This window comes from Zingiber officinale, chromosome 3B (genome assembly GCF_018446385.1).
Source record: "Zingiber officinale cultivar Zhangliang chromosome 3B, Zo_v1.1, whole genome shotgun sequence".
NCBI classification, from domain to species: domain Eukaryota; kingdom Viridiplantae; phylum Streptophyta; class Magnoliopsida; order Zingiberales; family Zingiberaceae; genus Zingiber; species Zingiber officinale.
The window spans coordinates 109075137-109088220 of NC_055991.1; the positions used below are offsets into that span (position 1 = coordinate 109075137).

General features: G+C 36.7%; 1 protein-coding gene across 1 annotated transcript; it reads left to right on the forward strand.

The window, feature by feature from the left end:
• Positions 1 to 8641: 8641 nt before the first annotated feature.
• On the forward strand, positions 8642 to 10366 carry LOC122055102 (vacuolar protein 8-like). Its single transcript, XM_042616493.1, has one exon. The coding sequence runs from the start codon at positions 8642 to 8644 to the stop codon at positions 10364 to 10366; it is 1725 nt and encodes a 574-aa protein (XP_042472427.1).
• The last annotated feature ends 2718 nt before the right edge of the window (positions 10367 to 13084 follow it).

Here is a 13084-nt window from a genome sequence, read left to right on the forward strand (position 1 = left end):
ACTGAAACTATTGATTCCCTTTTCATGTTATCCTTCCTGTATGCTTGTGTCTTTCTAATATAGATATGTCTGTCTCCGATACTCCTTATCCTTTGATCTCTTTGGTGTCTCATACCACCATTCGTCATACTTGAATGAAGCTTGAGTCATTGAGTGATGTATTTCTAAGATCCTGTATACTAGACATAGACATTAAATTATATCGCAATGCCTAACTTAATTTTTTTCACTCAAATATCAAAAATATGATCAAACCATTCAAGTACTAACAAAAATAAAGATAGTCTGATGCACAAAGCTCTCATTAATATGAGTCTTGAAAAAAGATTAGACCACATTGAGTCTATTATACACAATCTTATTTTATATTATAAAATGTTGTTTCTATAATTTGAATATGTGATTAATGTTGGTTTAAGGCTAATGCCTAAGATTCTAATTTTTTATTTTTTAATATTTTAATATTATTTATATTTATTTTTTTAAATGTCCATTTTAATTTTAGATATATTTTTTTAATTTGTTGTAGATTTCTACGTTTAATTAGGGACTCTAATTTTAGATTTTTTTTAAAATTTTTTTATTAGTGAACAAATTTAATATTCACCAAATATTAATATTAATGAAAAAATAATAGTAATTTAGAATAAGATGAATCAATAGATTAGAAAGATATAAAATTTGATAATATTGATAAAATTATTATTCAATATATATATATATATATATATATATGATCCAACATAATGGAAAAATATAAATATTATAGATTTATTTGTTGAAAAATGTCCAACTAAAAAAACCAATTTATGTTTTCCAAATGATGAAAATTTTAAACATTTTTGACTATTTATTACATTGGAAAATTATCAAATGGAGAAATACATGAGAGGAGATGGCTAATATATTCAAAAAAATAATTAAAGTATTTTACTTATATTATAAATTATTTAATCAAAATTAAATTATAATTCAATTAACAAACAAAGGATTTGGAGATTAGAAAAGTCTTAGTACCAAGCTTATAAGTCATGAAACAAATAGTAGTGAACCTATTATAAATATGATTATTTGGTTCCATGTTGAAAAGAGATTATTTAAAAATAAAACTATTTTCAAAATTTACAAGGAAAGATAAACTAGAAAAAAAAGTATTGGAAGAATATATTAATAAGAATTATTGCTATAGTCAATGGAATTTTTTTAGACTTAATTGAAATAATTACATAATTTGATCTTATGTTGCAAGAACATCTTAAATTGTATTCAAAATAGCAAAATTTATAATCATTGTATCTTGGCTATAATATACAAAATGAGTTAATAAATATATTAGAATTAGAAATAAAAAGTATTATAATTTAAAAAATAAAATAAGCAAAATACTTCTCAGTTATATTTTACTGTACCAGATATATAAGTCATCAAAAACAAATATATCTTATATTTTAATCTTTTTAATATGCATATTAATATAATGCAAGAATTTGAACTTATAAGAAGATAAAGATATGATAATGGGTCTAACATGAAAGATAAATAACAAGGTAAATAAAAGAAATTGTTAGATATAAATTCTAGGCTATACATCATGTGGTTGATATACTCTTAGGGGGCGTTTGGTTTTAGGGAATAAGAATGAGGAATGAGAATAGCAATCATTGATTGTCATTGTTAATGTTTGGATTACATGAATAGAAATACAAATAAGGGAATGAATTCTTATAATTGGGTAATGACTCATTCTCATGCCCCTACTCAATGAGTCATTACGCTATTTTCAACAATCAAAATATTCTCTTATTCCAAAAATACTCTTCACCTAAAACTAAAATTTCCCCTCTTAATATCAAATATTAAAATATATTTATTTAATTTTTCTTTCATATCACTTTCTCTCTCCTTGTTCTCTCTCATCATATTTTCTCCCCTTATTTTATCATACACTTTCTCACTCCTCAATCTCTTCTATCACACTCTCTTCTTTTTTTTCTCATCACACTTTCTCTCTCATCATACTTTCTCTCCCCTCAATCTCTCCCATCACACTCTCTTTTCTCTTTTTTTCTCATTGCAGTTTCTCCCTCAACACGCTTTCTCTCTCATCACACTTTCTCTCTCCTCAATCTCTCCTATCACACTCTCCCACTTTTTTCTTAACACACTTTCTCTCTCATCATGCTTTCTCTCTCATCATACTTTCTCTCTCATCAATATCTCTCATCACACTCGCTTCCTTTTTTTCTCATTACACTTTCTCTCATCACATTTTCTCTCTCATTATACTTTCTCTCTCCTCAATCTTTCCCATCAGACTCTCTCTCCTCATTTTTTTCTCATTACACTTTCTCTCTTTTCATCCTCTCCCATCATACTTTCTCTCTCATCATATTTTCTCTCTCATCATGCTCTCTCCCATTACACTCGCTTTCCTCATTTTTTCTCATCACACTTTCCCTCTCTTCATTCTTTCCCATCACACTTTCTCTCTCATCATTCTCTCTCATCATATTTTTCTCCCACATCTAATTTTTTCTCTTATTTTCCTTTAAGGGTAAAAAAGAAAATTTTACTTTATTCCGATAGGAAATATTCAATTAACCAAACATTACTTTTAAGAGTGATATCCATACTCATATCCATACACATTCCACAATACTATGATTCCCATTCAGATTTCTATTCTTAAGAAAGAACCAAACACCCCCTTAATTTAGTACTTTATGTTATGACTTATTTTTGTTCTAATGCTATAATATTTTTTTGGTATGATATAATATATATAGTCATTATTTTGCAAGACTATGTTTTAATTTAACTCTTAAACCATTGTAAAGTTATTTTGAAAGTGTTAAAGTAATAAAATATCAAACTTTACAAATAAGTGATGCTTTATATAAACTTGTAGAAATTAGTGATGATCATAATTCAAAAGTGAAGCAATTTCTTTAGCAACATAGATTAAAAATTTTGAATTCGTATTAGGTATAGTTATTTGGTATGATATATTATTCATAGTTAATACTATTAGTAAATTATTACAATATAACGATATGAATATTGATATTGCATTAGATCAATTGAAAAACCTTTTTTTAATAATTATAGAGAAAATAAATTCACATTGTGATTTTGGCCAAAGAGATTGCAAATGAAATAAATATAAAACTAAAATTTCATGAAAAATATGCAATTATAAGAAACAAACAATTTGATGAAATGAAATTAATGAAGTGAAATTTTTACTTGTAAAATATTTTAAAATTAATTATTTTAATTATATTGTTGATCATGTCATTTCTTCATTTCAAAATATGTTTAAACAGTTTAAAATATACGAAGATACTTTTAATTTTTATATGGTATAAAAAAGTTAAAATTACTTGATGATGATTTTTTTAAAAAAAAATATTTGAATCTTAAAAACTTTTTAAAACATGGCATATATTGATAGTTTAGATTTATTTCATAATTAAAAGGTTTTTAAAAATAATAAATCCAAATTAAAAACAACAATACTAAACCTTATAAAAATTAAATTATTTTCTCAAGAATAACTTATAGAATATTATTAACAATAGCTATTAAGCATAGGAAGAAGCTTTCAAAAATAAAATTATTAAAGCCTTATTGATATTAATAATAATGTCTCAAGAAAGATTAAATAATTTAATAATTCTCTCCATTAAAAAAGATTTATTATCAAAACTTAAATATAAAATTTTAATTAAAAATTTTGCATCTCAAATATTAAAAAACTAAATTTTATATAAAATCTAATTTTTAAAATTAATATTTAAAAATTAGGATAGAGTTAAAAAAAGAAAAGCAAGCTAAAGTTTAGCTTATAGCTAGCTTCACGTTTTGGCGTATCTATCAACATGCATGGAAAAGACAACAATGTTAATGCAAAGATTGAGGTGGTTTCGTTTGATTGTTTGTTGAGCTAAACTTAGGAAATGGACAGCTACCTACTCCCTTTCGATGCATGCTTCTGTTACTTACCCACCCATCAATTAACATTCATGCATCTGTACGTAGATATTTTGACATTTTTTAGTATGTTTTAACAGTTTGTTGTGTGGTATGGTTTCTTCTCTGTTCTATCAAAAGTTGCTTAGCTTTGCAAGTATTTGATATCTGTGTTATCACGTGTCGTGAGCCAAAACTGTAATTTTTTAAAATATAATTTGATTATTTTTAATGTTCATTTTTTACATGTACGTAGACGCCTAGCTCTATCCACCAAGGGATGAATTAGGGTTCATGAGGAGGGCAATGAATGCCATGATGGCTAAAGAGTACTGTTAGGTAGCAAAAGGATGGAAGAGCTTTTGTTGTCAAGGAACATGGAAGGCTGCGTTTGCATGTGCCGATCCGTTCCATTAAAGAAAAATGGTGGTCCACGAGCAGCACTAATTAATGTCTTTCTTATCTCTGAATTATTTTCTCAGTGAATTGAAGTGGCTTCTTGAGCTCATTCTTTCTGCATCTTACACAAGCAATAACACAACTGTTGCATCTTCGAATTTGGATTTATTGGACAGTGTTTTCCAGCAATTGACAATACTTTACATAAAAGACTAATGTATATTAATGAAATAAAAGAATTCATTTGTGAAATATTTTTTAATTAGTTTTGATAATTCATCATGTTTTTGTAATCTCTTTGATGGATTATTGAGAAGGCTATTTATGAGAGGAGAAGTAGAGTGCCACTTATTGTTAGTAATACTTTTTATCTTAAAAAAGAAAAGGTAATTATTAGTGTAATAATATAATTAAAGATCAAGTACATAAGTAGGGAAGGAAGAGGGGAAAAGATGAAGTTAGGAAAGGAACGACCTCAAAAAATGAGGGTCTTAATAGCCACCAAAAAAACCCTATCCAAAATAGGGCATCACACCAACTCCCATCTAACTAAGAGCATGACAATAATAGCGACCTCCATAGTAAAACTACAAACATTAGCAATTACAAGGACATTATAAACAACTACACTAGGGATTCAAAATGAAGCTACTAGTAGATGACGGTACAATAGTTACTTCCTCCAATAGATAACCAAAGGATCTAAAGTTTGAGTCTTAGCTACGATACATTGCACGTTTTGATGAGTCTCAATGAGCGCTTTTTGATTTATTTCATGGCCGATGGAAAATATTATGTCCAAAAGAATTCATGAAGGACTACCATTACTCTTATGGCCCGAGCTTCCTTGTAAGTATCCAGTCACTCTTGATTTGTTCCGGACCTCCCTGCAGTTTTGCTTTTGAACTTTATTCAAAAGGTCTTATACCAATGGAGATATTTTCATCCTTTTAAATCCATGATCTTTTCAATAGAAAATTTCTGTAGAACCAGATCGATCACCTTTAGAATTAGTCAATTACAAGAGCCGAATAAAAAAAATTTAAAAAAATGAAGCTACTAAATTGAGCAACACATTGAGATCAAAGGGTTAGCGTAGCAAAAATGAGATGAGAGAAATAACAGAGCATGAGAATATTGTGTGTAATGGAGTCATTTATCGTGAGATCCTATTGTTGGCAGCCCTTGCTGGTTTTTCTATGTGTCTCATACATTTCTAGTTATATTGTTGGTTTCTACTATGATGTTCATCTAGAAAGAGAAGGTAGTTGTATTTAGTTGGCTCTTGAATAGAATTGGCAATAGCACAGAGTAAGTCAAATCATTTTGGAGTTGAATATACATCATTTGTGGATTTTGCTAGCTAATGGTCAAATACATGGATCCTGTTCGAAACGGGAGATGGCGGCAAACTAGGTATGTAACTAGGAAGTTGACGAAGCGAAGACTCCACGTAAGCTTATAACACAAAATCGTTAGTGCCGGACTGAGAAGAAGTTTCCGGCGATGATTCTTCGACGCTCAAATCAGTTTTTGGTGAGTAGAGAAATGAAGAAATGTAGCAAGAGCATGTAATAAACGAAGTTGCGTATACCTCTCTTGTAGATGGGAATCCCCCCTTTTACAGCGGCACTGTAGTATTTGTACACATATCTCAAAGCATAAGCACGTTTCTCTAGGTAGCCTAGGAAAAGACAAGTTAAAAAAGTGTCTATGACATTCTGGAAGCTTCTAAAGTACGATTTACCTACTGGACATGTCCTGCTTTCAGTGATACAAACTCCCAAAAGGATATGCTAAGATATTTGGTGTAGCCACGCGTGGCTAACCAGAGTTCGTCTGACCATCCTGGCCGCGCTCGACAGTGTCCCTCGGGCCTGTCGGCTCGTCATTCTTCTTGCTTCATGACTGTCATTTATTATCTCCGTATGACTGGATGTGAAGCCCGACCAGCAAGATTAGTTGCTGCTTAACTTTTTCTATGATTAAAAAGGCTATCTTGACCTGGCCAGGAAGTTTGTACAATCCGCTCGGCTATACTCGGTCCGTTCGGCCATACTCAATTCACTCAACCATGCTAAGTCACCCTGGTTGACCTTATCTCCCATATCAAACGATTTTCCTTACTTTAACCTCTTTTTAGTGCGACTTCTCGTCATTACCGGATCATACACTATGCGACTTTCATAATGAAAAATATTACAAAGATTCATCTTACTACGATCCACAAGTGAATTTTTCTCTCACTCCACCTGCCATGTTGGTTAAGGAAGGTTATAATATGATTTATCTCATCCGTGTTGGTTCTCGGACGGGTTGAAGGGGGCACTGGAGGCGAGCATATTCACCTTTTATTATCATAAAGAAGGCTATAATATGCCTCCTAAATATGAGAATGCATAAGATATACTCTAAATTTATCGGATAAACAAATGGATATAGAGGAAACCCTACTAACGCTTGAATTTTTTTTTAAAAAAAAACTATGATATCACCTTAAAAAAAAACAGGAAGTTCATGATAACATCATGTTCCTTCGAGAAAAGATTAGTATTATATACCCAAAGCTCAAAAAGGCTAGATTTTTCTTGTGATCCTCTTCCAATGAGTAATATTATCCAGGAATATTTTCTTGATGATGAAATAATTTCTCAAGTGATACTATATAAAAAAATTGCTATCTCTATCCGTAATATAAGACAACTTTGTAATTGAATACAACCTGTCACAAACAAAACCCTCAAAATGTAAGGGCTTCTATAGTATCAAAGGCTATAGAATATGCAGAATTCTGTAGTATCAAAGGCTATAGCTACACTCTATAACTACACAAGATGTCTTAGCACAGAGGTTCTCATTGCAACTAAAACATAAAATGAAAATATAACACTATGTAATAACATTGTGATACATTATATAAAGATGGGCCCCGATAAGGTCAGATAGTCCAAAGTCAAAGGGACGTGACAGTCAAGAGCAGTCAATAGTCAAGAGGACGTGATAGTCAAAAGTTAAAAGGACGTGACAGTCAACAGTCAAGAGAAAAAGAGAGTTAGACTACCTCATATCGTCAGACGTACAATTCTTGGTCGAGCACAGGTAGGGCAGATCCCCCAGATCTGAGACATAAGATAGAGCTTGTGCTCTTCCTGATGTGTCCCCAACTTATCAAACTTCCCCAGCTCGGGCCGTGTAACTAGGCCTGGTACTTTCCCTAAATAACTCCCGGCCGACCCTTTGGCGATCAAGGCGTGAAAGATGAGTTCCTCGCCACAGCTCATTCTCCTCATCAAAGACTCAAGTCGGGTAGTACATTTGAGCGATTAGCCTGAGTTGTCTATAGCTACACCCGGGCGGGGCAGAAAGCTCTAAGCGACAACAATGTTAGGGAATCGTAACCTCCTATCAGAGAATAACTGTTATATGTCAGGGAATATTCTAGTGGTCTGCTATCATCTACGAATGGAACCTTCCTTCCACCAATAGAAGGTCCCCGTACATCTTCTCTCACCCGATAGGCTCTAACACCCGACATTCTCTGACAACATGCAGGCTCTGAAGGTACTCAGCGTCATATAAAAAGGGAAATCCTCTTCCTTAACCAGGTGCGCGTGCATTCACACTCGTCTTCTGCAGTTCTTTTTTTCCTTTATACACTGTTCTTCCGGGGAAAAATACTTGACTTGAGCGTCCGAGGACTTGCGCCGGGGACTTTTTCCCTGATTTCTGGTCTCTAACGCTCTGTGTGCTTGTTTAGTGCGCGCACAGCCTAAGTATCGCTGGTTTCGTCACCACTGTCCTTGAGTTCCACGTGGGGGTTCATTCTTCCAGGGCACATGTGCTAGTTGTGTCAAAGTCGTATTTTCATCAACACCAGCGTTATCTCTACTGATCTTCATCTGACTCAGATTCCGAACATGATCGAGTTGTTTTATCTTATGTAAAGAATATTACAATTACTCATCAGCCACTTCATCCAAGGGGGTTTGTCAATTGAGGTTCTGGTAGAAATAGAAATGTTTGCTGATGATTTTGTTTCCTCTCAGACTTGTTCCAGAGTTCAGCAATGGACGCCGAGATTCTTACTCTCCCAGACAGGTTTGCATCCTGCAGTACTTGGCCGTAGGTTTCGGTTACCGTTCCGGATTTAAGAGACAAACACTTGCAACTTGGAAGGCAGGCACACTCTCTTTTAATTCTTAATCTTCTTCCTCCTCCTCTGCTGCCTCTACTTACATGAGGACATGACTGCAACGCCATGAAATCCGACATGGCGCAAGAGGAAGACGAGCCATCAGGCGCTGTGCTGGACCAACCTCAAGAAATCAGCTTTCGCAGAGCGTTACTTGACCGCATCAGTCCACTCATCTCCTCCACCTACACCCTGCGTCCCTTCCCCTCCAAATGGCAAGTCATCCGCCACAAGCTCGAGCAACTCCGCTCCTACCTCGCGGCAGCCGGCGACTCCCCCTCCGACTCCCAGCTCATGGAGTTACTGCAGTCGGTAACTTACACCGCCGCCGAAGCGCAGGCGCTGGCCTCCAGGTGCGCCGACGAATCCTACACAGGGGGGAAGCTCCTACTCCGGAGCAACCTCGACGTGGTCTCCGCAAAGCTGGATTTTCACCTGAAGCGCCTCGAGGAGTTCTACGCCGCTGGGATTCTGACCCTCGCCCGGGCTATCGTCGTGTCGCGCCCGCCTGCCGGAGCCAGCCGAGAGGACATGCGGTTTTATGTGAAGGATCTTGTGTCCAGGGTCAAGATTGGGGACTCCCAGTTGCGGCTCCGCGCCCTGGGCGCGCTCAACGAAGCTCTTCTCGAGGACGAGAAATACGCGCGGATTCTGTCCATGGAGGTAGCCAACGGCGTCGCTTCCCTGGTCACACTGCTCGAATCAGAGAGCAGAGACGTGCAAGAGGAGGCCGCACGGGCGGTCGACTCCGTGGCTCGTTTCGACTCGCACAAGGCCGCTCTCGTGACGGCCGGAGCAGTGGCGCCCCTGATCCGTCTCCTGGAGAAGCCAGGAACAAGCATGGAGGCCAAGGAGCGAGCGGCGCGCGCGCTGAAAAAACTGACGGAGAATTCGGACAACGCGTGGTCAGTCTCCGCTCATGGCGGCGTCCCGACGCTCCTCAGCATTTGCAGCGAAGAGTCAGGTACTAGCGAGCTAGTCCACGCGGCCTGCGGCGTTCTGCGGAGCCTCAGCGGCGTGGAGGAGATCAAGCGGTATATGGTGGAGAAGGGCGCGGTGGTGGTCTTTGTGAAGCTCGCCGGGGCGAGGGAAGAAGCCGCACAAGTCCAAGGCATAGAGCTTCTGCTGAGGGTCGCCTGCGACGACGAGCAGAGCACGGCGGTCAGAGAGGGCGTTCTCAGGGCGCTGGTTCGGGTGCTCGACACCGGCTCGCCCAAGGCGAAGGAGATGGCACTGCGGGCGATCGAGAACCTCTGCGCCGCGTCACCGAGCGTGGCAATGTTGGACCACTTGGTGGTCTCCGGCTTCCTCGACCGCGCTCTGCTCTTGCTACGGGGCGGCGAAGTGTGCGTCCAGGAGGCTGTGCTGAAGGCGGTGTCGCGCCTCGGGGGCATGTCGGAAGTCGTGAAGAAGGCAATGGGGGACTCGGGGTTCATCCCTGAGCTGGTGCGACTCCTCGAAGTACGGTCGCTCCAAGTGCGTGAGATGGCGGCGGAGACGCTCGCCGGCATGATATCGGTCCACAAGAACCGGAAACGGTTCGTGAAAGAGGAAGAGAACCTGAACCGGCTGCTCCGGCTGCTGAACCCAGAGGAGAAGTCGGCGACGAAGAAATTTCTGGTGGCGGCGCTCGTGATCCTGACGGACAGCACGAGCGTGCGGCGGAGGATTGCAGCATCGGGCTACATCAACCACTTGGAGAAGCTGGCGGAGACGGACGTGACGGACGCAAAGAAGGTCATCAAGAAGCTGTCGTCGGCCAACAGATTTAGGAGCTTGCTCACCGGAATTTGGAACTCATGATGCCTTCAATTCACCATTAGTTCCTGAGTTCTAACTCCTCTGGATCTTGCTAACTGGCTTCAACAAGAACCTGGCACAACCAACATTGGCTTTCTTTGTGTAATTTTTTTTCTTCATCTTCTAGTTAATAAAGATGCTTTCAGAGATCTTTCATAAATCTTTTTCCAATCTATCAAGTGAGTTTTGTTTAAAATTTTACACAATGTGGGATAGGGTTACTTATCATCAAGGCATGGCGAGAGGCTTTTAACATATTATAGGAAAAGATATTATAGGTTACTTAAGAATTTGCAAGGGTAAACTAAGGCCCAAGTGCTTTTAACATATTACAGGAAAAGATAGAGTGGGAAGGAATTCTTGGTGCCTTCTTAAAAGTTAAGTAGCCAACTCCCGTCCCGTGGAAAGAAACAAGATCCATAAAGGCTACTTTTCTCTAGAGATAGAGATGCATCCATCTAATTGCTAGCTAGTAGAGATTAATTAACAATATATATTTTTTTGTTCCTAGTTGAGAGTAGACCCGACCCCGGGCCGGGTCTGGCCCGGACCCGACCCGGGCCCGTAACCGGGTCAACGGGCCGGTTGCCCGTTGACCCGGTTCGCCGGGTCGAACCGGAACCGGCCCGGCAAGTTGCCGGGCCGGTTCAGCCGCAAAATTTTTTTTTTTTTTTAAGCGGCTTGAACCGGCGGTTCATAGCCGTTGGAACCGCCGGTTAACCGGCGGTTCGTAGCCGTTGGGAGGGTTTTTTGGGTATTTTTTTCAACGGTTAGGATCATTTGACCATTTTTTTATCAATGACTATGATTTAGTGTCCGTTACTATCAAAACTCTATAAATAGAGAGCTCATTTCATCATTTTTCACACACATCTTCTCTACTCTTAATCTCATTTTCGTATTCTCTAATCTCTACACGCTTTCGTTTTCAATTTTCAATTACAATGGAAGGAGGTCGCGGAGGTGCATCATCTCGAGCTCGGAAGGGAAAACAAATAATGAATCCGCGGGAGGAGGACCCCAACATTCAATCCACCGATGATGAGATCGAGCATCTTCCGAATCCGACACAGGAAGTACCGATGCAATTACTTCTAAGGTTCGGAAACTTCCTCCTCTAAAGTCTTCTATTTTTACTAAACATTTTGAGAAGGTCACTCTTCCGTCGGGAGAAATGCGTGCAAAATGTAAGCACTGCAATGCTTCCTACAAATTCCAAGCCGGCGGCGGCTATGGGTCGTTGAAACGACATGTAGAAACGAAGCACCCGACGGAATATGGACTCGACCGTTCTCAAACACAATTATCAAGATTTTCTTCAACTAGCGGTAGTACCGATTCCGGTTTATTTTTATATTCGGATAATAAATTAAGAGAATCATTAGCTAAATTTGTTTCCGTAGAACATCTTTCTTTTAGTTTTGGATCTAAATGCACATTTGAAGATTTTTGTAAAGAATCTCTTAATCCATGTGCTAAACGTGTTCCTAGGACTACACTTACTTGTACAATTAAAAAATTAGTAAAACAAGGAAAAAAGAATTTAATTGATGAATTTAGTAAATTAGATAATAAAGTTTCTTTATGTTCCGATATTTGGAGTGATCATTGGCAAACACATTCGTATATGGGTGTGACTTGCCATTGGATCGATAACTCTTGGAACCTCCAAAAAAGATTATTAGCTTATAGAGTTTTTGATGAATCACATAATGCCCATAATATCGCACAATTATTATGTTTAATTTTAGAAGAATATGGTTTAACTCATAAAATATTTTCAATATCATTAGATAATGCTAGTTCTAATACCGCTTGTATAGATGATCTAAAATTTGTTTGTCAACCTATTATTGGAGGTTTATTTTTTCATATTCGTTGTGTATGCCATGTTTTAAATTTATGTGTTCAGGATGGTTTAAAAATTTTAGAAAGTTATATTAAACCAATTAGAATTGCAATTTCTTATTTATGGTCTCATCCATCTATAATGAAACAATGAGGTAGGTTTTGTAAAATTAATGGAATGAGACCTAAAAAATTTCCACGTGATGTACCAACACGTTGGAATTCAACATACCAATTATTACAAGATTCATTTCAATATAAAAATTATTATGTTCATTTTTGCACAAAACACTAATACTAATATATATTTATTTTCACAACAATGGAATATTTGTAGTAGTATTTGTGAAATTTTAAAAGTATTTAATGATGCAACCGAACAACTTTCCGGTGTTTATTATCCCACTGCTCAATTAGTTTTAGAAAATTTTTCTAATATAGTATTAGTTTTAAATGAACATATTAATAATGAATCTTTATCTCCTTGCATCTTAGCTATGAAAACTAAATGGGAAAAATATTTTTATTTAATTCCTGAAATTTATTTAATTGCATTTGCTTTAGATCCTAGATTTAAATTAGAAGTTTTACAAGAAATGTTAACTTTATATTATGATACTTTAATTCCAATTAAAGATTCTTCTTCCCCTGATCCAGCTAATATTATATATAATGTTAGAATTTATTTATATGATATTTATAATCAATATTATGCAAAATATGGAACACAAATTAATATTTCTGAAATTCAACAAACTATACTAGTAGTAATTTAAAACTTACAAAAGCACAACTCTTATTAAAAGAACGGACAAAACATCCACGGGGATCCTCAAGTTCCACACAGGAACTTGAGAATTATTTTACGACTTC